At 40.0% G+C, this 27854-nt stretch overlaps 4 protein-coding genes and 2 long non-coding RNA genes across 11 annotated transcripts; 1 reads left to right on the forward strand and 5 right to left on the reverse strand.

Moving 5' to 3' along the window:
- Positions 1–149: 149 nt before the first annotated feature.
- On the reverse strand, positions 150–12618 carry LOC119131000 (cilia- and flagella-associated protein 44-like). 2 transcript variants are annotated; one of them, XM_037265044.1, is made up of 33 exons: positions 12495–12618; positions 11953–12115; positions 11565–11667; positions 11270–11486; positions 11067–11181; positions 10454–10618; positions 10100–10255; positions 9773–9820; positions 9236–9335; positions 8658–8752; positions 8370–8573; positions 7678–7788; positions 7430–7582; positions 7033–7221; positions 6789–6931; positions 6413–6692; positions 5958–6013; positions 5720–5882; positions 5299–5429; positions 4966–5171; positions 4760–4901; positions 4486–4663; positions 4163–4404; positions 3624–3828; positions 3334–3537; positions 2917–3109; positions 2723–2836; positions 2276–2406; positions 1668–1784; positions 1379–1580; positions 1136–1296; positions 918–1052; positions 150–486 (listed from the first exon to the last, which is right to left on the reverse strand). In XM_037265044.1, the coding sequence occupies exons 2-33, from the start codon at positions 12031–12033 to the stop codon at positions 208–210; spliced, it is 5019 nt and encodes a 1672-aa protein (XP_037120939.1). In that variant the 5' UTR covers positions 12034–12115; positions 12495–12618; the 3' UTR covers positions 150–207. The 2 variants fall into 2 exon arrangements, with proteins under 2 accessions (XP_037120939.1, XP_037120940.1); XM_037265045.1 differs by lacking the exons at positions 150–486; positions 918–1052; positions 12495–12618 and having other exon boundaries at positions 1142–1296; positions 1359–1580; positions 11953–12244.
- A 1075-nt stretch (positions 12619–13693) lies between these two features.
- Positions 13694–14571, forward strand: LOC119131005. The gene is made up of 2 exons (XR_005099573.1): positions 13694–13771; positions 13850–14571. It is a non-coding gene; the product is annotated as an uncharacterized LOC119131005 (long non-coding RNA).
- A 228-nt stretch (positions 14572–14799) lies between these two features.
- LOC119131003 (glutamine synthetase-like) lies at positions 14800–16506 on the reverse strand. Of its 2 annotated transcripts, none has more exons than XM_037265051.1 (7): positions 16378–16506; positions 16177–16208; positions 16053–16145; positions 15829–15975; positions 15493–15596; positions 15118–15365; positions 14800–15037 (listed from the first exon to the last, which is right to left on the reverse strand). In XM_037265051.1, exons 3-7 carry the CDS (start codon positions 16129–16131, stop codon positions 14815–14817), a joined length of 801 nt encoding a protein of 266 aa, XP_037120946.1. In that variant the 5' UTR covers positions 16132–16145; positions 16177–16208; positions 16378–16506; the 3' UTR covers positions 14800–14814. The 2 variants fall into 2 exon arrangements, with proteins under 2 accessions (XP_037120946.1, XP_037120945.1); XM_037265050.1 differs by having other exon boundaries at positions 16177–16211; positions 16378–16472.
- A 996-nt stretch (positions 16507–17502) lies between these two features.
- Positions 17503–21731, reverse strand: LOC119131001 (glutamine synthetase-like). 3 transcript variants are annotated; one of them, XM_037265046.1, is made up of 7 exons: positions 21455–21731; positions 20315–20521; positions 19594–19755; positions 19368–19514; positions 19104–19231; positions 18810–19009; positions 17503–18649 (listed from the first exon to the last, which is right to left on the reverse strand). In XM_037265046.1, exons 1-7 carry the CDS (start codon positions 21615–21617, stop codon positions 18343–18345), a joined length of 1314 nt encoding a protein of 437 aa, XP_037120941.1. In that variant the 5' UTR covers positions 21618–21731; the 3' UTR covers positions 17503–18342. The 3 variants fall into 3 exon arrangements, with proteins under 3 accessions (XP_037120941.1, XP_037120942.1, XP_037120943.1); XM_037265047.1 differs by having other exon boundaries at positions 20315–20505; positions 21455–21530; XM_037265048.1 differs by having other exon boundaries at positions 20315–20538; positions 21455–21528.
- Positions 17503–24936, reverse strand: LOC119131002 (glutamine synthetase-like). 2 transcript variants are annotated; one of them, XR_005099572.1, is made up of 8 exons: positions 24792–24936; positions 23860–24034; positions 23522–23683; positions 23297–23443; positions 23032–23159; positions 22738–22937; positions 22187–22575; positions 17503–18370 (listed from the first exon to the last, which is right to left on the reverse strand). XR_005099572.1 is itself a non-coding variant. In XM_037265049.1 (7 exons), the coding sequence occupies exons 1-7, from the start codon at positions 24816–24818 to the stop codon at positions 22275–22277; spliced, it is 1140 nt and encodes a 379-aa protein (XP_037120944.1). In that variant the 5' UTR covers positions 24819–24936; the 3' UTR covers positions 22039–22274. The 2 variants fall into 2 exon arrangements, 1 of the variants encoding a protein (XP_037120944.1); XM_037265049.1 differs by lacking the exon at positions 17503–18370 and having other exon boundaries at positions 22039–22575.
- A 245-nt stretch (positions 24937–25181) lies between these two features.
- On the reverse strand, positions 25182–27607 carry LOC119131274. The gene is made up of 3 exons (XR_005099623.1): positions 27347–27607; positions 26644–27011; positions 25182–25364 (listed from the first exon to the last, which is right to left on the reverse strand). It is a non-coding gene; the product is annotated as an uncharacterized LOC119131274 (long non-coding RNA).
- Between the last annotated feature and the right edge of the window lie 247 nt (positions 27608–27854).

The following is a 27854-nucleotide window of genomic DNA, read 5'->3' on the forward strand; positions in this document are numbered from 1 at the left end:
TTGAACACAGCAAGCACAAAGAAAGACCGTGTTTGAGATTCCACCTCCAGAAATGATGTGGTCTGATCTAACTACTTTTCAGTGAGCTCACCGTTGTTTTGTGGAATTCTGTTAAAAATGTGTCACTGTTAATCCTCTGCTTGTGTTAATTTATCAGCAATCTGAGGTCCATAATAATGTACAAGTAACATCAGGTGAATTCCATTTTTAGTCGTCCGTCTCACTTTCACTTGTGTCCTCTTCCTTTATGCCAGGTATAAGTATTCCTCGTTTTCTGCTGAGTTTGTGTACAATGGGAGTGGGTTGACGAGGGAGCGGCGGTAGATGAGCATGGGCGGCGGAAAGCATGTGTCCTCCAGTGGGTCCAAGCTCGCTGACCTCTTTAGATAGCTTCTCTATCTGCTCAGCTTGTTTTCTCACCAGTTCCTGAAGACTCCAGATTTGGTCCTTGTCTGCTCGCCTGCTGCAGGCCTGAAGATGCTTGCCCTGAGTACACACAAGTACACAAAGGTATTTGGTTTGGGCCGATACAGACACAAAGATTCAAATTCACTGAAAGACCAGCAATATTTTTGATTAGTAATTGAAGTAGATTGGTTTCGTGTATTACTGTTATTGTCAAAATAAAGTTTGAGGTTGGTTTTAATTTTCATCCGTCTAGTATGCAGTGATTCTCGAAGAGTGAAAACCACAGTACCACACTGTAGCTCCAACTAATTGTATTATAGTGGCTTACAAAACCAAAATATTTACCTTTTAGGAATAAAAAAACGTTTCATCACTTTTGATTAAGACCTACTGTGTTGCTGTGTATTTGTAATGTTGGTCATGGTGGTGGTGCGTATTTGAGGTGGTCCTCGGTGGAATTTGCTTTAGGGTCGAGATGTTTGAGGGTGACAAAGTTGAAATGGAATTACAATTTTCTTTTGTCTTGCGTAAAGTTTCATCTCCAGCTCCTTCTTCTGTTCAAAGAGACTATTCAAGCAAAGGAGACGCTCCGAGTTGCTCCGTGTCATCGCGATCAGGGCTTCACGAGATTTTTGTACTTTCCTCTAAATGTCACACACAGAAAAAATGAATCATAAGAAAGTGTAATTCATCCACCAGATACATACACACATGCAAACTGTCTTACATCCCATTGTTGGATGTCTTTGGCAATTGCAATTTCCCGCAAGATTCTTTCCTGCTTCATCTCAGCAACTGACTTGTTGGCACACAGAGTCTGCAGAACTTCCATATCCACCTCTCTCCCAAACCTTGTCATCATCAGCTGGTGACAAAGCTTCTCCAGCGCTGCACCAATTTACAAACAAATTCAAATGAATATTCTGGATTTGGCTGCTGTCGGTAGGCCTTCGGATGTTTTTGGTCTTACTCTCAATTTCATTGTTCATTTCCTTGCGTTCTTTGATGAGCCTGATGTGCTGCTGACGGGCCTGACGGTACACTTCTGTCTGCTGATGCTTCTCTACCTCTAATTCGTTCACTCGCTCCTGCAGCCTTTGTAGCTCCATCCTGGTGAGCACCAATGCCGGGCTGAGGTCCGAAGGCACTTGGCCAGTGATATCAATCTCAATCTGAAGATTGCAAAGTGGCACTGAGAACTTCTTTATAAAATGGAAGTACAATTTCAATGACACAATGATCTTTTTTTTTCTTTTTACCTGGTGCAGCCGAAGAGGAACCACAACATCCAGTTGGTTCATTTTTTGCTGTTTCTCTCTGTTGACTTGTTCTAAGTCATCTTCTGCAGCCTTAAGACTGATTTTGACTGACTTCATCTACAAGACCACAGCTCAAACGTGAGTAAGAACAAAAAAATAAAGTAAAACCAAGAAAGGATTGCAATTATATGGTACGACTCAGGTATGTTTTCTGAAAATTTCCTTCAAAAGTGTATTCTTGAAATACAATATAAGAAAGTTCAGATTCTTTTCACATTTAAAAATGTCTTATTAGTTTACAAAGTATATTAATTAATCCCATCAAAACATGAATGGTGACAGGAACTGACATGCAATTTTGCAAATTTCTGGTTTATTCTAAAACTCATTCAAAGAATTTCTGGAAAGTTCTGTGATCATAAATACAGGCCAATAATAATAATAATAATAATAATAATAATAATAATAATAATAATAATAATAATTTCAGAATGAATCGTTTTAGAAGTAATAAATTCTGATGACAAAACCACATCATTTTGAGATACTATATGATTCAGTACTAAGTTGGTATTTGGTACAGCCACGTTTGCATGCCCTGCTCTGACCTTTTTTATAAGGGCGTCACAATCCTTCTCCAAGTGTTCAGCATTCTTCTTCTCCTCTGCCAGCAACTCCTCCAGGTCCAAGCGACGTTCACGCAGCTCCAATATGTCATCAAACAGCTTTTGATCGCACCCTGTGGCATGGCAATACTTTCAGTACAACTATCGTCACGATTCATAGGACCAGATGAATACACCGCCATAAGAAATGTGTTTTCATTTAGTATATTCTTTATCCATTCTACTGATTTACAGTGTATCTTTAGATTTTATTCTCAATGAGCAGATCTTTCCAACAAAACCCACAAAAATAAATGGAGGTACTTTTTGCTTTGAAGAGTTTATTTGGGATTGTTGGAACGTCTTCAACAAACTCAAAGAGTTTGATCCAACTTTTGTCAATTCCCATGACCCGGATGACTGACTGAGAATCTGCGCAGATGTACTGACCTGCAGGGCATTCCTCCACAGCCCCCTCTCCATCCAATCCATCCCAATCATCATCGTCGTCATCATCCCAGTTTTCATAATCGTCAAAGTCATCATTGCTGTCTTCGTCTTCCTCTGCAAAACAATTTCTTTGAATTCCTTGCATGACAGCACACACAAAGAGGTCACATTCTGTGATCAAAGCAGTCCCTCACCATCACTTCCTTCCTCCTTCTTCTTGGTACGTTTTATTTTCTTCTTGTAAACTTTGGTCAGATACTCCTCAAAGTTGTTGTCATCACCCAGCAAGGCATGGAAGGCTGCTGTATTGGATTTCTCTTTCTCTTGACGTTTTGCAATGTCTTTACGCTTCAGTTCCAGCGCCTTCCTACACCTCTCCAACTCAGACTGTTACAAAAGAGACCAAGACGTTTGTATTTGACAACATGGAAATGGCATGCTTGAAGATAATAAAGTGTGCTTTGGTTCAACCAACAACAAAAAATGCCAAAAACAAAACACTGTTGGCTTCAATTCAGCGACTCTAAAAATGCTTTTCAAGTAACATACGTACATAAAATATACACCACAGGCATGAGCCACAGTTCAAAACGACACAAATATTTCCTCACCAGCAACTCGTCCTGCTCCTTCAGACGTTTGTCAAGCTTGTCCTGCGAAACGTTTTCACTCTTATCCACCTCCTTGAGAAGCAATAGCTCCTGATAAAGAGTCAACTGGCGCAGATTGGCAAGTTTTAGCTTCCAGTCCAGCATCTGTACCTTCTCAAGACACATCATGTGATCCTTATCAAATTGATCCACCAAAGTCTTCATCTAGTAAATGCATGAAACAATAAATTCATGGATTACTGCTTTTTGATCTTGAGATGTTGAGTGCAGCAAGAAGAATTGAAACAGACCTGCTCCAGTAGAGAATCCTGCATCTCTAACAATGTGTCTTTGTCCATATCGTGCAGGTCCTCCTCTCTCAATTCTCCTTGCTCACCTGTGGTCTCCTCTGCTGATAGATCTGATATAGTTTCGCTTTTCTCCATCTCTTCAATCTCCAGCTCATCAACCACACTCATCCCACTCTCTTGATCTTCCAGCTCATCATGCTTTGACCTGTTGGAACATGACAGATGTTCTTTATTGAACTAAATTTAGCTCTCAAGTCAGATTTCATCAAATTATTGACATGACAAACTAGTTCCAGCAGTGGTGGAGCTCTTCACTGGGGGTAGATTAACCTTTGGGTGTTTTGGGAGTTTTCCCGATATTTTTTCCACATTTCCAACTGTTTCCCCTTGTCAACCTAAAAGGAATGTTTTCTGAAAGATTTGGGAGATTTGTAAAATTTGGGTTGTTTTACACACCCTTGAGATATATCTGAGATATCTTTGGCCACCCAATGCCCCGCTAGGGCAAAAATCCTAGCTCTGCCTGTCGTATCCAGCACCTTTTCTCCTTCAGCGCTCTGTATCTTTCTAGAATGGCTCGGGTGCATCGCTGGCTCTTCTCTGGTACTTCCTCACATCGTATCGTGGGCAGCGGGGGTGGGCGGCGGTGGAGCTGCGATGGCAAACAACTCTGGACCCTCTGGAGCTGTCTAGCCTGGGATCCCAGTTTGGATAAAAGAAGAAGTTTGAAGTCCCGCAAGGCCACAATCTGTGTGTTCATCTCAGTCTGTTTCTCGCGAATCTGGAGGGATGGATGGATGGATGGATGCAATTGTTCAGACAAATCTGCTGCGACTGCAATTTACATTTGAGTGCACTTTACATTGTCCTCCAGGTTTATCATCTCAACTTTCTTCCGGTCTGCACTCATTCGTAAATGTTTAGGCACAGTGAAGTTTTTGTCTGTTTTAAGTTTCAAGTCGCCAATGCTCTCCTGGGCTTCAAAGATGGCCTGCACATCTCGTGGGTCTTCACAGTCCTTATGTGGCTTTTCTGCATAACTGAAACATCAATGAGACATCATTGGAGACAGTCTGAGCGCAATCTTGAAGAGACACCTAGCCCAGAGCAGTCATGTCGTTCAATGACACACTCACAGTTTGTCCCATTCCTCCTTCCTCTTAGCAATCTTGGCCCGAGCCTGTTCAGCTTTCGCTGCAGCTTTTTGGAGCCTTTCAACCTGCCGATCTGTAATCTGGACCACAGCTCGAGTCGCAGAGGTAGGAGGGGCCTCTTCCTCTGGCGAGCACACGTCAACGATAAAGCATGTATTGTATCGACAGTATATCCCTAACTTTCTCACCATCTGTTTCACTACTGTCTTTTTCATGTTGTTCTACAGTTGCTTGGCTTTCAACCACAGGGGTTTCATCGACACCACACTTGTTTGAACTGTTCTCCTCTTGGAGCCGGGTCGTAGAAAGACTCGGAATATGGTAGGTGGAGACGCTGTGGTCAGTGCGAATGGCGAACACAGTGACTATGTTACGCTCTGTCGAGTCACTGAACCTGAAAGTAACAAACACCAGCAAGGCTTTTCACTGTGATGCAGGTTGGATGTTCTGACGTTATTATGAAAATAGCAGAAAGGTCAGCATGGAAGCCAAGCCTGATTGGTGATGAGTCGGTATTGTACCAGTCTTGTAGCTTTTTGAGGGATAAATGGGAGTGCTCCTCTCGCCAGCTCATCTGGTACTGGACTTCATCTAAACGTCGGGTTTTCTCTCTCTCGGCTTGCTCTTCAAAACGCTGGTCCAGCAGCAGTTCCTACTTGCAAACATAGCGTATGCACGCAATGAAGCACAGCGCAAGAACTTTATTTATTGGCTCAATGACTCAAGAGTTGTTTTGTTTGAATGGCCTCTGTGAAGCAACCCCAAGGATAGGTAGTAAAAATACATCCGTGATTCGTTATTAAAATGATCATATCCCTTTTGATGACACGGCTCTGCTAATCTTTTAGACACATTTACCAAGCAATTAGCTATGCACACTATTGTCATTGTCGAGCTGTGATTTGTGTGATTTGTGTGATTTGTGTGCGCGTGGATGTATACCATAGGAGTCAGTTGAATGTGTTGAGGCAGGTTAAGGTTGTCATCCAGTAGTATTTTAAACTTGCTCTGGAGCGCAGCAAGCATTTTTCGTTTGGCTAATATTTTCTTGTCAGCTTCCTGACGCTGCCGGTCTTTTTCCAGCTTCTGTTTAGCCGTCTCTATGCTGGAAGGAGTGCGAATCTGAGTTTCAAAGTATCATGCATCCATTTAAAAACATCAACGCTTTTTCATAGTCAACCTGTACGCTGTGGGATCATCGATGTCCATGGCCAACTCTTCATTCTCTAGACCAATCTGTTAGACAAAGAATGTTATTTTTAACTGACATTTAAAAAAAAAAAAACCTCCTCCAGCAAATTCTTAAGGTAAAGTTTTGACCAGGTTCCTAAACAATTTCAGCAAACAGGTTCTACCGAATGCAAGCAACCGAACCGAGCCTCCTCTATAGCTGTAGATAAAACTGCGTAATAGTAATGGTAGTAAGGGCACAGTCATTTACTCAATGTCAAACACACACACTCTGAGCACTGCAAGTGAAGTGACGGGGGCTCAGACTGCATTTTCCATCGCCACAATGTACAACTCATGGTATTATCTCCATAAACAGGTCTGCTCTGCGTCTGGTGAGGTGCATCTTCATCCAGAAAGTCAAAATACCTTTAATACAATTAGACATGGTCTACCTTGACTTACCCTTGGTGAGGGAACTTTTGCCTTTTTTCTCTGCAAACCTTTCAGCAGCTCCTCATGAGAAAGCAGAGTAAAGGAGAAGATGTTCCCATCGTCTCCTGCTGTCAGCACAAACTGGTCGTCATGACTGCAACAGATATGCCTCAGATGTCCATAATTGCTGTCGTGGATACTCAGTTCCCAGTACGCCTGCATGGATTTTAGGACGTGATCGTCGGGATCCAAAGGATAAGCTCTGATGGAGCCCGAGTGCATTCCGCATAGCATTAGCTGCCTGTTGGAGCTGTGGCAGAAACATTCAAACATGAGCATGACCTGATGACAAATCCGTATAAGTATTTACTCTTTATTCATCATGGAATTTTTGTTATAAACATGCCTGAAGGTGACTGAACGAATGGGGTCACTATCAGCATTATGGATAGGCAGGAAGTCAAATGGCTCAACGTGACATTTTTCTGAATTCTCATCCTGATTCTCAGAAAACTTACAGTGGTACAAGAAACCAGAGTCATATCCTCCCTAAAGATGAGAAAAATAATCAGTGCTCTCAGGAATATCTGATGGCTGCAAATATTTTGCTTCATTAAGACAATTCTTATTGTGACTTGTTGAATTCGTACCATTGAGATCCAGAATTGGCCAGGCTTCGAGAAGAAACCCCAATAGAGAGGACTTGGAGGATCAGGAATGTAAATACGGGGCAACTCCTCCTCTTCCTCTTCCTCCTCTTCCTCTAGGAGTTCTTTTTCTTGACGTTCCTTCATTCGCTGCTCCTTTAATGCATGTCGTCTTGCTATTTCCTCGTCTCTCTGAAAACCACAGATGCAAGAAACGCAAATTATTTTGGAAGCGGGGGGTGGGGGGGGGGTGTTTGACTGCCCAGCATAAGTTTAGCACAAAGCGCAGTCTGCGTGCGTGGTTGGTGTTCTCTTTCTGAAGATGTTTTTGTATATAGGTAGAAAGGGGCGTTTACGAGGTTGAGGGAATGAACACAACATTTTTTCATGTATTTATTACCCTGATTTGAGATTTAATGCTTTTGAAGCGAAAGGTTCTTCTGGGCATGTCAAGCAGTTGAAAGGACTTGGCTGTCTGATGGGTTTCAGGGTCAGGACATGGTACCTCCACAACATGACCACTTAGACATAGGATTAGCAGACTCTTTTCATTCTAGGACAAAAAAAAAAGGGATTTGCTTTGTTACATATCTTTCGATGAAAACAAAAAAAAAGTCTGTGAGCTGCCTTTTAAACTGAGATGCTTACATGGGCATGAGGTGACCATTCCAGCACTTGTACTGGTCCGGGAACCGAGACAAAACCAATTGGCTCATATTTGTCTCCAACAGAGAAGAAGAACACAGTGCAGTCTGAGCTCTGAGGATTAAGACAGAAGCGAGAGGTCAGTGACCCAATTCCCACAATTATGCTTTTATAGGGTTAGGATTTCCCACATCGATTGTGCGTTCAACCAGATGGTAACAATAACCACATGATCGATTTTTATTGCATATTGGAATGAAGTGAAAAACAGTCCGCACGCACGCACGCACACACACATACACACACACACACACGCACGCACACACACACACACACACGCACGCACGCACGCACGCACACACACACACACACACGCACACACACAGACACACACACACACACACACACAGGGTGAACAGAAGAGTCAAAGAATCTACAATTAATCATTTTGCTATCCAATAAGATGGCAGCAAGCAATGCAGCATTACTTGTTTGACCCTGTCAAAGCTTTTTTCCCGTTTTTGTCACCAAAGTACTTGATAATATGGGATCCTATCAGACCCCTTTAGAGTTCCCAACTAGAGAAGAGAAAGTGCATTGACAAAGTATCAATGAATTGATAAAGCTAAAATGTAATGGGTATATCTTAGTAAGAATTAACTGGAGAATGTCTTGTTGAACCCAAGCCTTCTTACCCCGGTGGCCAAGACCGTTCCATTGTGTTCATATGCAACAGTGGTTACAGGAGCATTATGGGGTTTGAAGGCTTGTTTGAGGCGCAGCTGGGCCTCCACTTTGAGCCTGGTTACTACTTGAAGGCCTTTGGGGTCAAAAAGCTCCAGTAAGCGCACAACTCCATCTTCAAAGCCCGTCACTAGTAAATTTCCAGCATGAGTCACCTAGAGTACAAAAATAAATAAAAAACGGTTTAGTTTGCCTCTGATTATTGCGAAGGATGAATAGTCCCCCACTATTCCACTTACTGAAGGTGGGGCCCAGTGAAGAGCAGTTCCACCCTGAGTGAACCAGCTACAGGTAAGTTCTGTTTTTGACAGAAAGTCAAAGATTCGGACAGAACCTGGAAAGGGAATAGGAAAGTCAAACGTAAGCATGTAGGCGAGAAACATTGTACAGTAGTATATAGAATTGGGAGGCTTACTTTAACATATTTATCAATAGTTAATGGTTACCTGTTATAAATGTATTCAGTGATGCAAGCCCAAGTACCATCATATTAAAGTAATGTAATTAGTCTTTAATTAGTTTTGGATTACTTTACTCCATTACCAAATGTGTTGAGAGACACGCAAAAAAATCAATATATGGTATTAAATTTTCTATTTTTGTCTGGTCTGTTTATTAAACATGGTTTTGGTATTCAACAAGAAGACTAAGCACGAGCAATTTAAATCCAAGGCAAAGGAGCTGTGAGGCAGCTATGCTAACCACTGATGCGCCATGCTACAGAGATTGTAGATACAATTTTTATTCTGAAAACATAAAAGCCGGGGGACATGTGTTCCATTACCCCCCAAGTTTGACTATAGAAATAGCAACGCACGATCTGAAGCAGTCGTGGCCATGAGATGACTCTTCTTCGATACATCAAGTCCGTTGATTGGCCCAGCGTGGAAGGAAAATAGGCACACAGGATCAGGAGTCTGTTCACAGAGACGTTAAACGCCATCTTTTAATATCAGTGGGGTCAACTAAATACATCAGATCAATATAGAATGTAGCAGTGTTTTTTGGAATGCCGTTGACTTTTAAATTTAAAATGTGGATTTGAGTTTTTATCATATAATAGCATTATTGGAGGGTTTGACCAAATATCATCAATAAGAAAATCAACAGGAAAAAAAATACAAGATGTGTTGTGTAGTTTCAACAATACATTGGAGACTGGAACTCAAAAGCAGATGGCAGCTTGGGCACTTTAGTAAAACAATCGGAAAAAAATCTCAGTTTCCTTTATATTAAAAAATATAATACTTTGAAACTATATAGATAGGTATTTAAAAAAATATATCAATGTTGGCAATATGAAAATTTTTGACTTTTCTTTTAAAAAAAAAAATTACAAATCGGCAAAACTTACTGAGTATGTAAATGAAAGATCCACTTTCCAAATGGCTCCATTGGAATCCTACCAGAGCAAAGAGAAAACCATTCAGTTCAGGTTATTCACTAAAAGGGGGATCCTTCCATCTGTGGTCCCTTCTCAAGGTTTCTCATTTTCCCCTGGCAGATTTCTTTTGAGTTTTTCCTTGCGCTTTTGGGAGCTTAAGATCAGGGGATGCTTTGAGAATAATTGTCAATTTTTGTCTATGTGAAGCCCTTTGAGACTGCTTGTGATTTAGGGCTATACAAATAAACTTGACTTGACTTGACTTAAAACATGCATTCTAACAAGTGGCAAGCTGACCTGAGCATGCCAAACAGTAGAGTCCGCCTGCACGCTTTTCACCATTGAAAAGAGGCGAACGTAGCGCCCAACCGCCATCTCATTCATGGGCTCCAACTCAAACTTGCTGTTTTCACTGCTACTGTCAGCAGCATCAATGGTCTCAAAGTCCCAGCCCTGCAGGATCAAGGGAAGCCGCATACAAGAACCAAGCACAACATTATATACAATGGAGTGAGATCTCAAACAAGATGAGCAAAAAAAAAAAATCATGCCTTCTTAAGAAAATAAGAATGCCGCAAATGGATAATAACAGACAAATACCCCCCTCACAAAAAGCTTGTAACATATAGAGGCATTTTATTGGTATTTTACCCGAATCATTCCATCAGAGCCAAAGGTCATCAGTTGTCCGTCCTCCAAGGCAAAAGGCTGGACAACCCCTGCGTGACAATAATGTCCTCCCTTGCGGCAGAGCTCCACTTTAATAGCGTTTCCATCCCACAGCAACAAGTTGCCCCAGTTTGAGCCAGAAAGCACCTGAGAGGAAAGACGTTGAGTGGTCAAATGACAATTTGTTAACTTGAACCGCACATATAATTTGACTCAACAAACCACGTATTACGATGAGGAATTGTTTGATAGTTGCAATCCAAGAGAGGATGTATTTCACTTACAACTGGTGGATGGCTCAATGGTTAGATTATACTACCAAAAACAAAATACATACCAGCACAATTGTGAATATCAGTCTGATCATAGTTGTATTTGTCAGCTATATGTTTTAGTGATAACAAAAGCAAAATACATACCAGCGGAATTGTGTCAGTCTGATCATAGTTGTATTTGTCAGATATACGTTTTAGTGATTGCGTAGCATTTTAATAAACTAAGCCAACATTGTTAAGCAACATGTCATCGTTGTCGGTTTTAGTCACGACTAATCACCTCACCCCAAAAAACAAACAAACAGAGCAGCAGCAGATACCTTTCCATCAGGAAGTTCGATGTAGCCTTCAATATCTGTGGCTGCAGTCTTTCCAAAATGCCCAATAAGTCCCTCCAATTTGAGACCTGTAAATGTGCTGGCCATTTTCCAGAACCTGGAGAGAGAAAGTATTTGATTTATGAATGTGAAAGACTAATATTGTATGACAGTTTTTGATTTTGTTGGAGTGTTTTGTCATTTACTTGATATGTCCTGATCCTGATGATGTCAGTAGGCCGGGGTTGTATGGGGAAAAGGTCACTCTGTAGACCTCCTGAGATATGGCTTTGCACCTGAGCATCACTTCCTCCTTCTTCCAGTTCCACACTGTCAGCATGTAGTCAGGTTCACTGCCCAGGCTGGCCAGAAGACTGGCATCACTATTAAAGTTGACAGAGCTGAACGCAAGCTCTGTACCATCTACACACAAGTAGTCACATGATTAGACGGAAGCTCTCAAGGGAAATCATGACAATGATGGATTGGATTTCTATTTACCTCTCAGGATACGGTATGCTTGTAATGAAGGGTATTTATAAACAAGCAGGATGGGTTTTAGTCCTTTCTCTGCCACCACTAAATAATCTTTCTGATGGCTTACCTGCGAGAACATACAGAATAAGAATTCAGTGCTTCTTAACTCGTAGTCCATGCTTATACTCTAATGTTGTTAGATTGAAGTGTAAAATCACCCGCAGGAACAAGCGACATCTCTGAATGAAGGAATACTGTATGTGGTACGTTTTTCCACGCTTACTGTTAAGCGATTCAAACCTAATTTGAACAGTTGCTTCCACCATAACACAAAATATGCTAGTTTTATATGCAGGGAGATTTGGTTTTCCTAAATATAGTTTGTTCATGTGCACGTCTTCAGTCTGCTTACCCCAATGGCGCCAATTCCACCACCACTGCAGGAGCGCAGGTAGCTTTGCTGCCTGGTGCAAACATCGAGCAATATGAGCATCTGACCAGCTATGAAGACCAGAGTTCTGTCATCCAGCAGCTGCAGGTTTGCTCTTCGACTACAGTCGTAGCCAAATGAATGACTTCAGGAAGAAGAAGAAATCAAGGTGGACAATTATTCACCCATGACAATAAAATCCCTAAAATTCAATTCTTTCCATGCATGCATTCATTGCATGAAAAACAGCTTTTGCAAACCCGATGAAAGGACATCAACAATTATAAATGAAAAAAACAGAGGTGTCCTTTTAGATCACACTTGAAACTCATCAATATATGTATATACTATATCTATCTATCATCATAACTGTCATAAAACAGCTTTACATGAAAACTCAAAAATGCTCCTAGTGTGTGTTTTTTTTGTGTCAATGCAGTGTGACACATATTTGCCAAACGTGGCAACAAAAAGAGAAAATACATTGTTATTTGTTTGATTTGAAATAGTTACAAAATAAGTACAAGAGGATCAGGAGGTTCTCTGGGATTTCAGACTCAGGTGTGACGAATGGCTTGGAGTAAAGCTCCTCATAATTATAACACAGGTCTTCGGGTGAAGATGTTTTTTCCTCCTCATCCTGCAACCGTGTACCTTCTTTGCCCTCCTGTGAAGGAGAGATATATTACTTACGTATTAGTTCAATCGGGGTTCGATAGCATACGGTAGGAGATGCAATGTGGTTATTCTTACAAAAAGCATCTTAAAAATGTTCACAAGGATAAGTCTACAGATTGGTGACGTGGAAACTCACAAGGGTTATGTTAACCTGCATCATTCATGGCTATGTTTGTTGCATGTGGGTCATTAGCTGAAAATAGCAAACTACAGTAAATATTTGTATATAGGTCATGTATGTCATTATCTGTGTGTCTCCTTGTACAGCATAATGCGGTAGAACTGTAATGTTGTAGATTGAGACCAAACCGGGCTGCCCTGCAATCAGTTCTCTACCAAATTTAATACGTGGCAGACAGACGAGTCAACTTTATGCCCATATTACAACAATGCATTCTGCTCAATCTCAAACATCATTATGGCTTTTCTAAAAAAAAAAAAAAAAGGAATAAAACTCAAAACTACTTTCGTCCAGGATTCAGATTTTTTTTCTTTTGTAGTCTGACAATTTCTCTTGATAACTTAATAAAACAAACCACAAAAGTATATAAACAAAATACAGGAGATGCGATGGTAGGTTACCAATTAAGCCAATGATGATGTCATTGTCAAGATGACAGATGGATAATTTTATTAACAAGCAGCAAATGCAAATTATGCAATGAATATTGTTAACTAATTTAATTTTATATTAATCATTTTTCAATAATCAATGACGACTTTTTGAAAGGAAAGTTTTGTTCAAACTTAGAAGCAATACAAAATAGAAAAAAAAGGAACTAACCTGACGGGTGGCATCCTCAGCCATGTATTAGGAAAAGGAAAATATCTTAATATCAAGTATTCAGAAAAAAAATGTTGCTTGCAGATTTACTACATTAAAAATTAGGATTTTATTTCTTTAAATGATAGCTTCAATCGATTGATCGGGTTCAACTCAAACGTTTTTCCCCGTGAGAGGAAATAGATCAATAAAGTCTTGACGCGCACATATGTGAGTTCTTACGTCTATGACGTCACGGTTTGCGTCATAAAAAGCACGAGACAGACACGAAAGAACGGGAGTGATCAACAGCCAAATTCAGTGAAGACACCTAAAAACGATTAGAGCTACAACAAAAGGGTGAGTCCCGCATAGTTAGTGTAAGCTTCCGATGCACTAAAAAGGGAGTGGGTGAATTTCTTTTGCTATTTTTAACAGTAAACAAGCGCCCCTTGGAGGTTGCAGTGTGAAGCCCGGAGTCATGATGATAAAGAGCATTTCTCTTCCGACTAATGAGCAGAATTAAAAGTGCAAAACGCGATGATCACAATGAGGATAAGGTACATTTCCCTGTTTTAAAATGTCTTCAGCCTAGACGGTGGTGGACAACACTTTGTACGGATAAATGTGTGAACGAAACAAGATAGAAAACGTAATACGGATTTGTCATTTATTTATGTTTCATTTATATATCATCGAGAACCATTTTTGTTTCGTCAGGTAAATGTTTAAATCTGTTAATCGAAATGTTTTTGTTAATCCCACAGAAACCCCGCAAAAGGATCTTGCGGATCATCATAAACATTTTTGTATGAACACGTCACGTACCATCTGAAATTACAAACTATTGACTGCCAGAAATCCAAATACTAACCATAACCATATAGGGAGGCTACCCTCTGCTGGATACAAGTGGTACTGCACCCAACCCACTCATTTTTATTTGGTGGCTTTAACGCACATACATATACAGATACACATTTTTCCCTGCTCAATGGAACAAACAGCCATTACTACAGCTTAGTTTGGGGTCTTTTCTGCCTCTTCTTGGTCACAATTACACGATTCACCTGAGACCTGAGGTACTTCCTGGCATTTTGAGCACATTGTGTTACTACACTAATGCTGTGCAACTTTAAATTAGGATCCATAAAAAAAAACAGACAATACATCAGTGTGTTTTGTCCCCACTCTAAAATATTCGCAGCAATAAGGCAGAAAAAAATCTAATTTGTATTCGTGTTGATCAAAGTCAGTTAAAGTGTTTGTAGAAGATTTAAAAACCAAATGATTATTGATACGTATGTGAACTGGCAATACATCAACGCTATCAGCCACACTCAAAGCAATCGTAATAGATGAGCCCTTAATAATAATTATTGCCCTTCATTTCTTCATCATCATCAAGCAGGCAAATGCTTGCGATGGCCTTGGTCACAAGATTCACCTTTCTTGTCTTGAATCACCTGGTGAGGAATGCGAATGCTGGCACCTCTGTTTGAAATTTCAGTAGAGAATTTGTCCATGTTGGGGGTCTCATGATGACTCATGTTGTCCTGACCGCTATGTGGATCGCTCACTTTAATATGCTCCACATTCAACTTCTTCATGGCCTCCTCAATGTATCTGTGTTCGGAAAGTAAACGCATCCATGAGTGATGACTTGTTCTCTGTCTTCACAAAGTAGATTCTCTCCTTACACTCACCTTGAACGTCTCCCACCTGGATTCTTCATTAAATGGTCAACAACAAGACAACTTTCTCCTTCCTCTCTCATCTGCTTAGTGCTGAAATTAGTGTGGCCACCAGAGCCATTCCAGTTTCCCTTTATTGGTTTTGGATTCAGTGCTGCAACAACCCCAAAATCTTCACATACACGGTGCAACAAGAAGCGTGCAACCCATAGTTGATCACCCATCTCAATACCTTCGCAGAGTCCAATCTGGAACTCGCACTGAAATTTGAAGACAATAAAAAGGGAAATAACGAGGAGAGTCTCTGAGAGTGTATATAAAAAGACAATTTGCAGAATTAGCATGATGATCAAATGTTGGTAAATATTTTTTTATTTCCATACTTACTTGCCAAGGCTTATCCTTCTCATATGTTCTAAAGATGTTGATGCCAGCGTAGCGACATGCCTTGTAGTGACACACTACGATGTCTCGTCCAGCAGCTTTGGGATCTAATAAGGGTCAAACTAAAGTCATTCAATGTCTCTGGATGCATTTTGAATTACCGCATCGGGTCAAGGAGCTTTGTAACTATAATGGTATCGCATCGATATTCAATTGCTGTATCGCATGCAGCAGTTAAGCGTGCTCAATTCCCAATTAACAATGTGATGTGTTTTCGCATTGGAGTGGACAACCTTTGTAAATTCAGGATTTATGTTAAAATATGAAGCACATACAGACCTTGGGATGCAGGGAATCCATTTTGAGGCCAACCACACAGATGCCCATCAATTGTGGTAAGTGTGTATTCCTGCTTGATAGCAAATAATAATTGATGTTTTTGAACCTGGTCCATGACTTTCTTGCAGCTCATTCGATGGTTTGCTTCTAAACACAACATGCAACAACGGTTGATTTTCTATCTCCAAAATTGCATGTGTCAAGAAAAAAAGTGAAGAAGCTACCTGCAGCAAGGTTGGTGTCGTTGAAAAGTTCACAGAGAACCAGTTTGTTTGGGTCAAGATTGAAAGGATCTTTGAACATGCACGCCGGGATAACGCGCAAGTCGATGCAGGAATTTTTGGACACGTCGTTTGGCCCACTAAAGTACCATTCAGGAACTTCTAGCAGTAATCATATTTCCACACAAATCAGAATAACATAACACAAACAAAAGGCAATAGGTTATGATTTTCTGTATGTGCACATGCAAGGTCTAAACATTTTTATCTCCCCTTCTGATAACAAATATTGTTGCAAAGTAGTCAATCATTCAAATAATATATTTACCTTGTATACTTTTGGGTTCAGCGTCCAGGGTCCGGGTTATGTTGCCTAGCCCCCATCCATTTCCGTCAATCCAGATGTAAGTCACTTGACATTTGTCTCCTTGTGGAAGCCTCATGTAATGCTCACGGACAGCCTTGTTGAGGTGAGAGCTCATCGACGTTGTCATATTTTTCTGGAAGACGACAAAACGGATTTGACACACTTCTTTGAACCGAACAAGAGCTGGTGCCTGATTTGGAGTTGCTCCCGTGTGGTTTGAAGACAAAGCAGCGGTGGAAAGCCAGTTCATAGGTAAAAAGAGAAGAGGCAAAGAACAGCGTAGATGGTTGCTGATGACCTTGCAATCTGTACTGCAAGCAAGTGGAGAACAATTTAGAAAGATGGAGGCATGTGCCGGAAAAGAAGACTGAAGGGAGGAACAGGAAATACGTTTAATTACTTTCTGATCATGTTTTTTTTTAACACTGAATAAATTGAGACACAACAATTAAGCACGTTCAACCATTCAACTCTACACCGTTATTACCGATCCCAGCTGACTGTGGTCGAAAGGCGGGGTACAGCCTGAACTGGTTACCTGCCAATAACCATTCACACTCGCATGAGGAGCTAATATTGGATTAACAAATAGCCGACAAATCTTGTAAATATTACTCTCATTGTTCAAGCAATCTTGATGACATCTTTTTTTCATTCTTTACAAAACTCTAAACTATGAGACATTCTGCATGTGGTACCCTATTGCATCTTTATGAATATACCAAACAAAGTATCCAACTTACTTGTGAATCCCAAGTTAATTCAGAGTGCTCTCCATAAATTGGGCGAAACCTGTTTTTGTACTCACAGCCGGCCCCACCCAATGTGGCCGCCCAGGCCAGATTTAGTTGGTGCGCCTTCATTTGCAATTTACATCTGCTTACAGAAGAAACTGAATAGCATGGTTTAACATTATTTAAAAAGACCACTCAATTTAAAACCAAATATTTAACTAATTGTAATATTATAATGTCAAAAATCAAAATGCAAATCCTAAAACACTTACCTACTATACATGATTATTTTCATATGCACATTAGTATCATATACTGTAGATTAGGCAAAAGTAGACACATCCTAAACAGGTTTAATCTCCATAAATGATCTTTAATACTTAAAACCCATCCACGCAAGGAAGCTACAAAAATAAAAAAAACTATTCATTTACTGATTAGAATATGATGTTGAGGCTAATCGCTCAGATGCAAGTCATCAATAAACGGTACACACAATAATTGGGTGACTCCAACGGTAGCCATCATACATTGACACTTGCTAAACCTGCCTAATTTGTATACATTGATTTCCCTTTGACATGTTATTTTCTATTTCTCCAGCAAAAAAATAAATAAATCACCGTACACTGCATTTGGTTGAACAAAGAAGTCTAGAAGAGGCACAGCATGCACATTTCACCGGAAAGAATAATATTTTATATTTTCTCTTTTACGAAACATAGTATCTCACGTCTGCATTATGTTGTCCGAACCATTCGCAATGAAAGGCCATCAGGACAAAATTGGCTGCAAAATAACCAGCAAGACGGAAAAACTTTGCCTTCCACAAAAGCCTGTTTGGCTTTAGTCCCCAGGCTGTGGACTCAATCATTTGCATCTCATGCTTACGCAATGGTGACCGCATGTTGTTCATGTTTGCATTCATTTGTAAATACAAATGGTCCAAATGGACCAGTTGATACAAGTAAATGTGAATAAACAAGTTGAATATGCAACATGCAAAATACTTGACACACTGGTTCTACCCCTCCTCCCAAGGACTCAATATTCATAAATGGTGCACCTGCCTGTTACTATTTGGCCGTGTTTGACAGTGAGGAATTGACTTAAGCGCAGACAGGAAGAAATTACCTTAAATGACGATTCTGTGACAGGACGAACACATTTTTGACTCAAAACTAGTAGATTTTTAAACAATGCTCTTCACATCATCATCAAGCAGGCAGGTGCTTGCGATGGCCTTGGTCACAAGGTACGGGTCACAGTTGGCTGCAGGGCGGCGGTCCTCAAAGTAGCCTTTCTTCTCTTTAGCTACCTGACGAGGAATGCGGATGCTGGCACTTTTGTTTGCAATTCCAGCAGAGAATTCATTCATGCTGGCGGTTTGATGAGTTCCTATGAGACGTCTCATGTTGTCCTGGCCACCGCGTGGGTCGTACACTTTCATATGCTCCATGTGTCTTTTGCGCAGCCTCTCAATGGCCTGCTCAATGTATCTGTGATCAAAACGTACACAAATGAATGAGTGGACCTGTTCTATACATTTGACAAGTTGATTCCCTATTGGCCCAATTCTCTTCCTTCCTTTCAATCCGAAATATTTTTCTCGGCCTGCGTGTTTATAATTTCATCACATGCATCCATTTGTTTACTCACTGCAATCCTCCTTCTTCCCTCATCTTCTTGGTGCTGACATTAGTATGGCCACCAGAGCCATTCCAGTTTCCCTTCACTGGTTTGGGGTCTAGTGTTGCAACAACCCCAAAATCTTCACATACACGGTGCAACAAGAAGCGTGCAACCCACAGTTGATCACTAATCTCAATACCTTCGCAGGTGCCTATCTGGAACTCCCACTGAAATTTGAAGACAATAAAAAGGGATATAACGAAGGCTCTCTAAAAGACCATCACAATAGCAATGCAAATCGCTTTTTCTTTCCATACTTGCCTGAGATGCCAAACCCTCAGCATTTGTTCCATAGATCTTGATCCCAGCATAGAGACATGCCTTGTAGTGACACTCTGCAATATCCCGTCCAAGAGCTCTGTCTGCGCCCACTCCACAGTAGTAGGGACCTTAAAAAAAAAATAAAAAAAATGTCTGCAAGGTGCTTTGAGACTGGACGTGTATAAACCAGGTCATTGGCAGCAATATGTTTTGGTGAGATTGAGACTTGACATTTTCAAGCGATTATCTCATAATTTTACTGGCCTTGCGGTGCAGGGAATCCATTTTGAGGCCATCCAAATGGATGACCATTGGTACCAAAGAGTGTATATTCCTGCTCAAAACCGAACCATATCTGGTGCTCTTTAATCTGGTCCATGACTTTCTTGCAGCTTACTCGATGGTTTGTTTCTAAACAAAACATACAAAACAGTTGCAGAACTCCGCTCAAATTTTGGACACACATACAAAAAAAAAGCACAGAAGGTACCTGCAGGAAGTCCGTTGTACTTATAAACTTCGCAGAGGACCAATTTGTTGGGGTCAAGCGTGAATGGATCTCTGAACATGCACACTGGGATGAGGTGCATGTCTATGCAGGAACCTTCGTACTGATATATGGTTGGTACGTCAAAGGTCCATTCAGGAATATCTACCAGCAATCAGATTGACGCTTAAATAAGACTAACATCATACTATGATTATAATTCTACAGTAAACATGTATACATTCACGGTCTGCTGTAAACCATCGGTGTCAAACTCAAGGCCCGGGGGCCAGATCTGGCCTGCCATGTCATTCTATATGGCCCGCAAGATCAAATCATGTCAACTCCTATAATTCTTGCTTAAATCTGTACCATAATATTTTATTTGTATGTGTAATAAATAATAATGTTTTTTCTTTTTTTATCCTTTTTACAGTAAATTGAAGAAGGAAAATAGTTTTGGTTTCAAAACTAGTCATGTATCTTTTAGTTGTGTATATGTATTAATACGACACAAGTAAATATTAATTAGGTATCACTGTCATAACGGCGCAGCCCTCTGAGGGAAATCATAACGTGGCCCGCGATAAAAATGAGTTTGACACCCATTTTTCTTCTTCTGTCTGATAAGAATGTTGTTAAATTACAGGATGACGTTAATATTTCAGGTGTTGAACTCAAAAAGTTGCTTTGAAATAAACAATCGTTTAAACAATCTATTTACCTTGTATACTTTTGGGTTCAGCATCCAGGGTCCGCGTTTTGTTGCATAGCCGCTCTCCAGTTCCATCAATCCAGATGTAAGTCACCTGACATTTGTCTCCTTGTGGAAGCCTCATGTAATGCTCACGGACAGCCTTGTTCAGGCGAGAGCTCATCGACGTTGATGTCATATTGTCTTGGAAAAGAGACAATCTGTGGAACTTGTTACCTGTTGAAATCAAATACCTGACAGGTCCAACCTGTTTAAAAAGCGCACCATATCATGGATGTGCCTGAAGAAGCAGTGTACTCATGTTTAAATCGGCATGTACCTTCTTGGTTTATTTCATTTTATACGTTTCATTTTTTTTTTTTTTAAACCTGTATTTCTAATATCCCACCCAGATACAGGTGCTGCAAATTTGCTTTTGCTACAATCACTATGATGTACATGTCGAACCGCTGTGTAACATTTTTTGTCCCCATTTAATTAACCATTGAAAATATTAATGACTCACTTAAGCACAGCTTTAAATTCCTTTGTAACACTTGTTTTTTCTTTAATTGCCATTCGGATATATTTGAATTGCAGGCTATACACAAAAACTGAATCTTAAAAGACACCTTTAAGGTCACCGTGCATTGAGGTCTCTCACTGAGTTGCACAGAATTTGCATATCCAGGTGTCAAAGACAATTTAACCTCACAAATTGGGATCAAATATCTCCACTATACCTATTTCTTCTCAACAAATAAGCATTTTGTGTCCATATTATATCTATTTTGTGGCTATAAAAATAACATTTCATTTCTGGAGCTCCAAAGATGTTAGTGGATTTTTCTGTGGAGTTTTTTTTTTGCTTTTCTTTGCAATGAACCACACAATTGAGAAAATTCTGACATGAGAAGTTGCTCCACCTCACTTTCTCCGTGCATGGCTTATATGCATTTTTTCACCACCTTCAATTACATTGTGAAAATATTTTTAATAGAGTAAAGCGAGATAGGAATCACTGGTTTAGCACAAATCCTACAAATCTTGTAAATATTACTTCATTGATAGAGCAACTTTGACCTAACTTTTTCATTCATTAAAAACTGAAACTGAGCAGTTTGTCATATTGTATATTTATAGATATGCCATACAATGTATTAAACTTACGTAGTTGATTGTGAATCCTGGTGTGTGCAGAGAGCTCTCGATCAGGGCAGAACACGCTTTTTTGTACTCGGAGCTGTCCCCACCCAATGTGCCACCCCCCGCGGGGAGAACTTATTTGGCACCCCTTCATTTGCACGTGCCGGGACAAGAACTTGAAGAACATGTTCTAACATAGTTTTAAATTTATACTGTAAAATATCACCCAATTTAAAACCTAAATTTTAACTAATCGTTATTTTATGCTTTCAAAATAAAAAATCTAAAACATTTGTGTTCTACCATGCATGTATAATATACATTTTCCCATATGCAAATTAGTATCACATACTGTAGATTAAGACAAAGTAGACACTGCCTGAGTAGGTCTACAAATGATCTGTGATACGAGATAAAATACAGAAATATAAAACTAGTTATTTACTGATTAGAATACCATGTTGAGGCTAATTGCTCCGAAGCAAATCAGGAATAAACAATACACACTGCTAAATAATTGGGGGAGGAGAGGCTGTTAACTGAAATGGGAGTATGCCAATAAAGTTATATAAAGTTAATCCAGATGAACAAAGGGAGAAAAGAGTACATTGTCAGTTTTGTCCATTCTACCTGGCCCCACACGCTTTAATTTGCATTCAAGTTATTGTATAAGTGTGAAAGTGCTAATGCCAGATTTAAAGACTAAATGATGAGTCTTACATAAAGTGACAATACATAAGCAATTAATTTCTTCAGGTATGCTCAAAAACCAAGATATTTTTAACAATGCTACAAGCAGACACAATGAACTCTGTCTTGTAGTCTTATTTACGTGCCCTTCACATCAATGATCATCATCATTGTCAAGCAGGCAAGTGCTTGCGATGGCCTTGATCACAAGGTACGGGTCACAGTTGGCTGCAGGGCGGCGGTCCTCAAAGTAACCTTTCTTCTCTTGACCTACCTGACGGGGAATGCGGATGCTGGCACCTCTGTTTGCAATTCCAGCAGAGAATTCATTAACGCTGGACGTTTCATGATTTCCTGTGAGACGTCTCATGTTGTCCTGGCCACCGCGTGGGTCGTACACTTTAATATGCTCCATGTGTCTTTTGCGCAGCCTCTCAATGGCCTGCTCAATGTATCTGTAATCCAAACGTACACAAGTGAATGAGTGATTACCTGCTCTATATATTTGACAAGTTGATTCCCTATAGGCCCAATTCTGTTCCTTCCTTTCAATCCGAAACCTGTGCCTCGGCTTGCGTGTTTATAATTTCATCTCATCCATCCATTTGTTTACTCACTGCAATCCTCCTTCTTCCCTCATCTTCTTGGTGCTGACATTAGTATGGCCACCAGAGCCATTCCAGTTTCCCTTTACTGGTTTGGGGTCCAGTGTTGCAACAACCCCAAAATCTTCACATACGCGGTGCAACAAGAAGCGTGCAACCCACAGTTGATCACCAATCTCAATACCTTCGCAGGTGCCTATCTGGAACTCCCACTGAAATTTGAAAACAATAAAAAGGGAAATAACGAAGGCTCTCTAAAAGACCATCACAATGGCAATGTGAATCGCTTTTTCTTTCCATACTTGCCTGTGATGGCAAAACCTCAGCATTTGTTCCATAGATCTTGATCCCAGCATAGAGACATGCCTTGTAGTGACACTCTGCAATATCCCGTCCAAGAGCTCTGTCTGCGCCCACTCCACAGTAGTAGGGACCTTTAAAAAAATAAAAATAAAAATAAAATGTCTGCAAGGTGCTTTGAGACTGGACGTGTATAAACCAGGTCATTGGCCGCGATATGTTTTGGTGCGATTGAGACTTGACATTTTCAAGCAATCATAATTTTACTGACCTTGGGGTGCAGGGAATCCATTTTGAGGCCATCCAAATGGATGACCATTGGTACCAAAGAGTGTATATTCCTGCTCAATACCAATCCATATCTGGTGCTCTTTAATCTGGTCCATGACTTTCTTGCAGCTTACTCGATGGTTTGTTTCTAAACAAAACATACAAAACAGTTGCAGAATTCCGCTCAAATTTTGGACACACATGCAAAAAAAAGGACAGAAGGTACCTGCAGGAAGGCCGTTGTACTTATAAACTTCGCAGAGGACCAATTTGTTGGGGTCAAGCGTGAATGGATCTCTGAACATGCACACTGGGATGAGGTACATGTCGCTGTTGGAGCCTTCAGACTGGTATGTGCTTGACCCATCAAAGTTCCATTTAGGAATATCTACCAGTAATCACATTGATGCATAAAGCAGAGTAACAACAGAAAAGTCACCCAAATAAAAACGTTATCGTACTACGATCAGATTTCTATTTGTCAACATTCAAGTTCTTAACGCTTGTTCTCCTCTCTGATAACAAAAATGTCGTGAAGTAGACTTAGTTAAACAATCTATTTACCTTGTATACTTTTGGGTTGAGCATCCAGGGTTAGGGTTTTGTTGCGTAGCCCCTCTCCAGTTCCGTCAATCCAGATGTAAGTCACCTGACATTTGTCTCCTTGTGGAAGCCTCATGTAATGTTCTCGCACAGCCTTATTCAGGCAAGAGCTGATCGACAATGATGTCATTTTTACCTGGAAGCGTAATGACATTTTATAACGTCATGCAATTATAATTTAATAAATATATTTAGAGGTTGGCACATAATATTAATGACTCCCTTAAACTCAACAATATAATTTTAGTTTTTTCCCCTAATGCAATTTGGCAACAACTGGTGGTTCAACTTTGCTAACATTTCTTTAATTTTCAGCCGTCTGTTTTCATTTTGGGTTAAAAGATAATGTGTGCATTGCACATAATATTCAAATGTGTATTTGGATTAAAAGATAATGTGTGCATTGCATAGTCTAATTTGTTTGTTAAATTTAAGTTTTCTAATCCTGTAGTGTAAAAATATCATTGTAATTGTTAAGATCTTTACTTTGGCTTAAAAGGTAAAAATTCAAGTTTAAGATATTCTTAAACATAATTATTATATAGTCTAAAATAGTCAAAGCTAATTAAGTTAAAATCTTTTCTAAAAAAAAAAAGTCTTAAAAGCATAAATAATTGGACTTTAGTTTGACTTTTGAAGCAAATGTTTAAAATATTGGAATTAATGCGCAGTAAATATTGAAATTTGGTTTAAGTAAATGTCTCTACATTTATTTGTTTAGTTTATATATGATTAAGGTTTTCACCTACTACTTCTACTACCTCATCTCCTCCTCAACTATTTTTACCAATAAACTGAGTGAATCCAAGTTGCAAAGATACACTGAACTGTAATTGTATCAATTATATTTTACAGTCATACAGAAGGTCATCCATATAAAGCACACAACCTACCTTGTCAGAGGTTACTTCAGTTGTCATCAAAGTACAGAGCACAAAGCAGCGAAGCACAGTTCGTTGTATTAAACCGTTTGCATATGATTGTCATCGACAGTCTTGTACGCTTTTATAAGATCTGACATCACAGGCAGGTTTGTCTCTGTGTGTGTGCGTAAGTGCGTGCCCTACGATTGGCTGGCAACCGGTTCAGGGTGTCCCCCGCCTACTGCCCGATGACAGCTGAGATAGGCTCCAGCACACCCGCGACCCCCGTGGGGACGAAGCGGTTCAGAAAGTGGATGGATGGAAAAACTAAGTAGACTTGTGAAAATAAACAAATTATTCAGTACAATGCACAGGCTTAGCTGAGGTGAACATAAACTCATGATTAACAAAACCGCTTACCATTACAGTAGTGCCTGCTGATGTTAGTGATTGACTATGAGTCATTAAGATGAGTCAAGGCTTGCAGTTCAGTGACCTTGATTAAATCCAATATGATAATAGAAAGTCAACCACTGATGCAAAAACTGGATGTCAGTAACTTCACAGGTCTCAGCTGCATGCAAGAACCACAGGAGCAGCAAACTATAAAAACACAAAAGTGCTGCTCTGAGTCACAAGCAGTTCCTAGATGACATCAGAGAATGATGATGACTTCACACGCAAAGCGTGAGAAAAATGTCACATAGAATTTAGTGTCCGCACCATTGCTGGTGATTATTGCACGTCAAACGTCACAAGGTTTGTTTTCCTAATGCTGCAGTTGTGTTGTTTGATAATAAATAGGTTACTTTCTAGTTCATGCATGACCGGTTGGACACGTTTGATTGGTCATGTTTGATCCACCTTTCGATCTTGTTTCGGTTGAGGTAATTATAGCTCCATTTAGCTAAGAGTCACTAAGGTTAACTTGGTTCTTAAGGAATTGTAAACATCACACATTTAATACTATAGTACTAAGATAATATAGAGTAAAAATCTCTTTTTTTTTTTAAAAATAGAATCCCAGCCTTGACAATTTTCATTTTTTTACTTTTTACAACATTCCGCAATTTGTGAGCCGTGAACTATAAAGGCCTTTGGTTTTTAGTCTTCTATGTGATAGAGTAAAGAAAAGGCCATAAGTGGACAGGAGTGGCCTGACAGTGACATTAAAATGACAAATATTACAAGCCTGAAAAAGTCATGAAAAAAGGCTTATTTAGGACTGACCAGCCTACGTCGTCGTGAAAATACTTTACTATTTCAGCTCCAAGCCAAAGGCATTGCCACCGGAAACAGTATCCTTTCCCGATTCAAATGACCATTATGAAGACTTATCTTTTAATTTTAGTTTTAATTTTTGCCACGGCTTGTATAACAAACCACGTTCAGTGCATATGTAAGTTCTTGCCCCAGGCTTTGAGACTTGGACATAACAAAAATCTTGCTGAACTTGATGCTCCATAATTGTTCCTTTTCAATTGTGGTTCCATACTTCCAATGCGTTTGAATCACGAAACCGAACAAAGCAGCCACCCGAGCATAACGCTTTGGTTCCAAATGTACAATGTTACAAATTGTTGTTTTCTTGTGTTCCCTGTAAGTCATATGCACACAGAAATGCAGCTAATCTATTTTTCGTGGTATTGAGTGAATATATCTCTTGGTTTCTATTCTGTTAGTCTTTTTAGTGTTTTAGGTCACTCTTAAGAACACACTTGCACTAGTGTTTAACAAGCTGACATGAACAGTTGCATCTCATTGTTTTTAATTTATATTTTTTTCTTCAATTGTATTTTAATGTGTTTAATATATGCAGCATTTTTGTTTGAGTAGAAAGTTCAAAAAAATGTAGACTAGGAGCCAGGAAGTTTGTAATTACCATGTCTGAAAAGCCAGCCAGGGTGGCATGTCTTGATTTCTTCAGAGTGGCTTCCATCTGGCCACTCTACCATACAAGCCTGTTTGGTGAAGTGCTGCAGAGAGGGTTTTCCTTCTAGAAGGTTCTCCTTAATGTTCTTCTTAACAGGGGAGCTCTGGGATAGTGACCGTCAGGATCTTGGTCAAAGAAGAATAGAAGCCTCAAAACAAGGTGATAAGTTAATGTACGTCTTAAAAATGTGTGCGTCCATTTGTGTTTTACTCTAGGATTTTCTCATGATGCGTCTGGACTTTCTCAGGTCCTGGTCTCTCCTGGTATTTGTGGATGAGTGGTTGCCTCTCCACCATGCTCCTTGACACCCTCGAGTGCTTGGGAGGGAACACACAAAAGAAATTTAGTATACTGTAATGGAATGATTCCCAACCAGCAACTTGGTTTTGATTTGACGTCGCTTCTTCGGCATATGGGTGATTTTGAGAGATGCATTTTGTTTACACACTAAATAGACTGATGTCGCATTTATCATATAATGTAAACGGTGAAAAAAAACAAAAAAACGAACCTCACCCCAAAATCTGAATTAATAAAACTTGCAGTGTGAACGTTGGCTTAATTTTGAAGTCGCGTTCTAAAATTCTTGGTTCAGTTCCAATTACAGTACATCACACTGAGCATAACTTTGACTAAAGCAAATCTCACACACCTCGACTGCATTAGAGGTCCAGTCCGATTGCACCCCTTGACACTCTGTCTCCGGTGCTGCATCCATCCACAGATCAGCTCATGTGCGATCATTACGTAGAGCAAAACGATGAGCACGAAGGGATCCATTCAAAACACCCCTAAGAAACAATGAGGGCAAAAATAATAAAGCATAATTTTTGTGTCCCTTGGTTACTCTTTCTCTTTGGTCCTTCAAGTCACCAGGCACAAATGGCTGCAGATGTGGTCACGCACTAGCCATGCAACCATGACAACAAGCATCCTTTAAATGAACGTATTTCATCTGAATGACGGGAGTTACTGAGTCCAGACTGTTGCTAGGGACAGGATGATCTCATCGGCGTCTGAAAAGAAAGTTTCTTTTTTTTTTTTTAGCGTGAGCGTGCGGACTGAATTGGCATTTGGTTATGACATTAAAAGATGAATATGAGGCAGGTGGCCAACATTTTAGCATTTAGCTACTGCAATTATACCTGCAACTTATACTC

This window comes from Syngnathus acus, chromosome 12 (assembly GCF_901709675.1).
Source record: "Syngnathus acus chromosome 12, fSynAcu1.2, whole genome shotgun sequence".
In the NCBI taxonomy this organism is placed as follows: Eukaryota; Metazoa; Chordata; class Actinopteri; order Syngnathiformes; family Syngnathidae; genus Syngnathus; species Syngnathus acus.

Bases quoted from the DNA above. Each gene is read 5' to 3' on its own strand.
- LOC119131000 (XM_037265044.1), bottom strand. From the start codon at position 12,033: ATGCTCATATTGCTCGATGTTTGCACCAGGCAGCAAAGCTACCTGCGC. The intron at 7,789-8,369 runs GTAAGAAGGCTT...CTTAATCCTCAG, and splicing joins GAACGGTCTTGGCCACCGGG to AGCTCAGACTGCACTGTGTT. The intron at 4,902-4,965 runs GTGAGAAAGTTA...TGTGCTCGCCAG, and splicing joins AGACAGTAGTGAAACAGATG to AGGAAGAGGCCCCTCCTACC.
- LOC119131003 (XM_037265051.1), bottom strand. From the start codon at position 16,131: ATGTTCAAAGATCCTTTCAATCTTGACCCAAACAAACTGGTTCTCTGT. The intron at 15,597-15,828 runs GTCTGTATGTGC...GACCCTTATTAG, and splicing joins TGGATTCCCTGCATCCCAAG to ATCCCAAAGCTGCTGGACGA. The intron at 15,366-15,492 runs GTAAGTATGGAA...TTCAAATTTCAG, and splicing joins AGAAGGATAAGCCTTGGCAA to TGCGAGTTCCAGATTGGACT.
- LOC119131001 (XM_037265046.1), bottom strand. From the start codon at position 21,617: ATGTTCTTCAAGTTCTTGTCCCGGCACGTGCAAATGAAGGGGTGCCAA. The intron at 19,515-19,593 runs GTACCTTCTGTG...TGTTTTGTTTAG, and splicing joins GTACAACGGACTTCCTGCAG to AAACAAACCATCGAGTAAGC. The intron at 18,650-18,809 runs GTGAGTAAACAA...TTTTGATCACAG, and splicing joins AGGGAAGAAGGAGGATTGCA to ATACATTGAGCAGGCCATTG.
- LOC119131002 (XM_037265049.1), bottom strand. From the start codon at position 24,818: ATGACAACTGAAGTAACCTCTGACAAG. The intron at 23,444-23,521 runs GTACCTTCTGTC...TGTTTTGTTTAG, and splicing joins GTACAACGGCCTTCCTGCAG to AAACAAACCATCGAGTAAGC. The intron at 22,576-22,737 runs GTGAGTAAACAA...TTTGGATTACAG, and splicing joins AGGGAAGAAGGAGGATTGCA to ATACATTGAGCAGGCCATTG.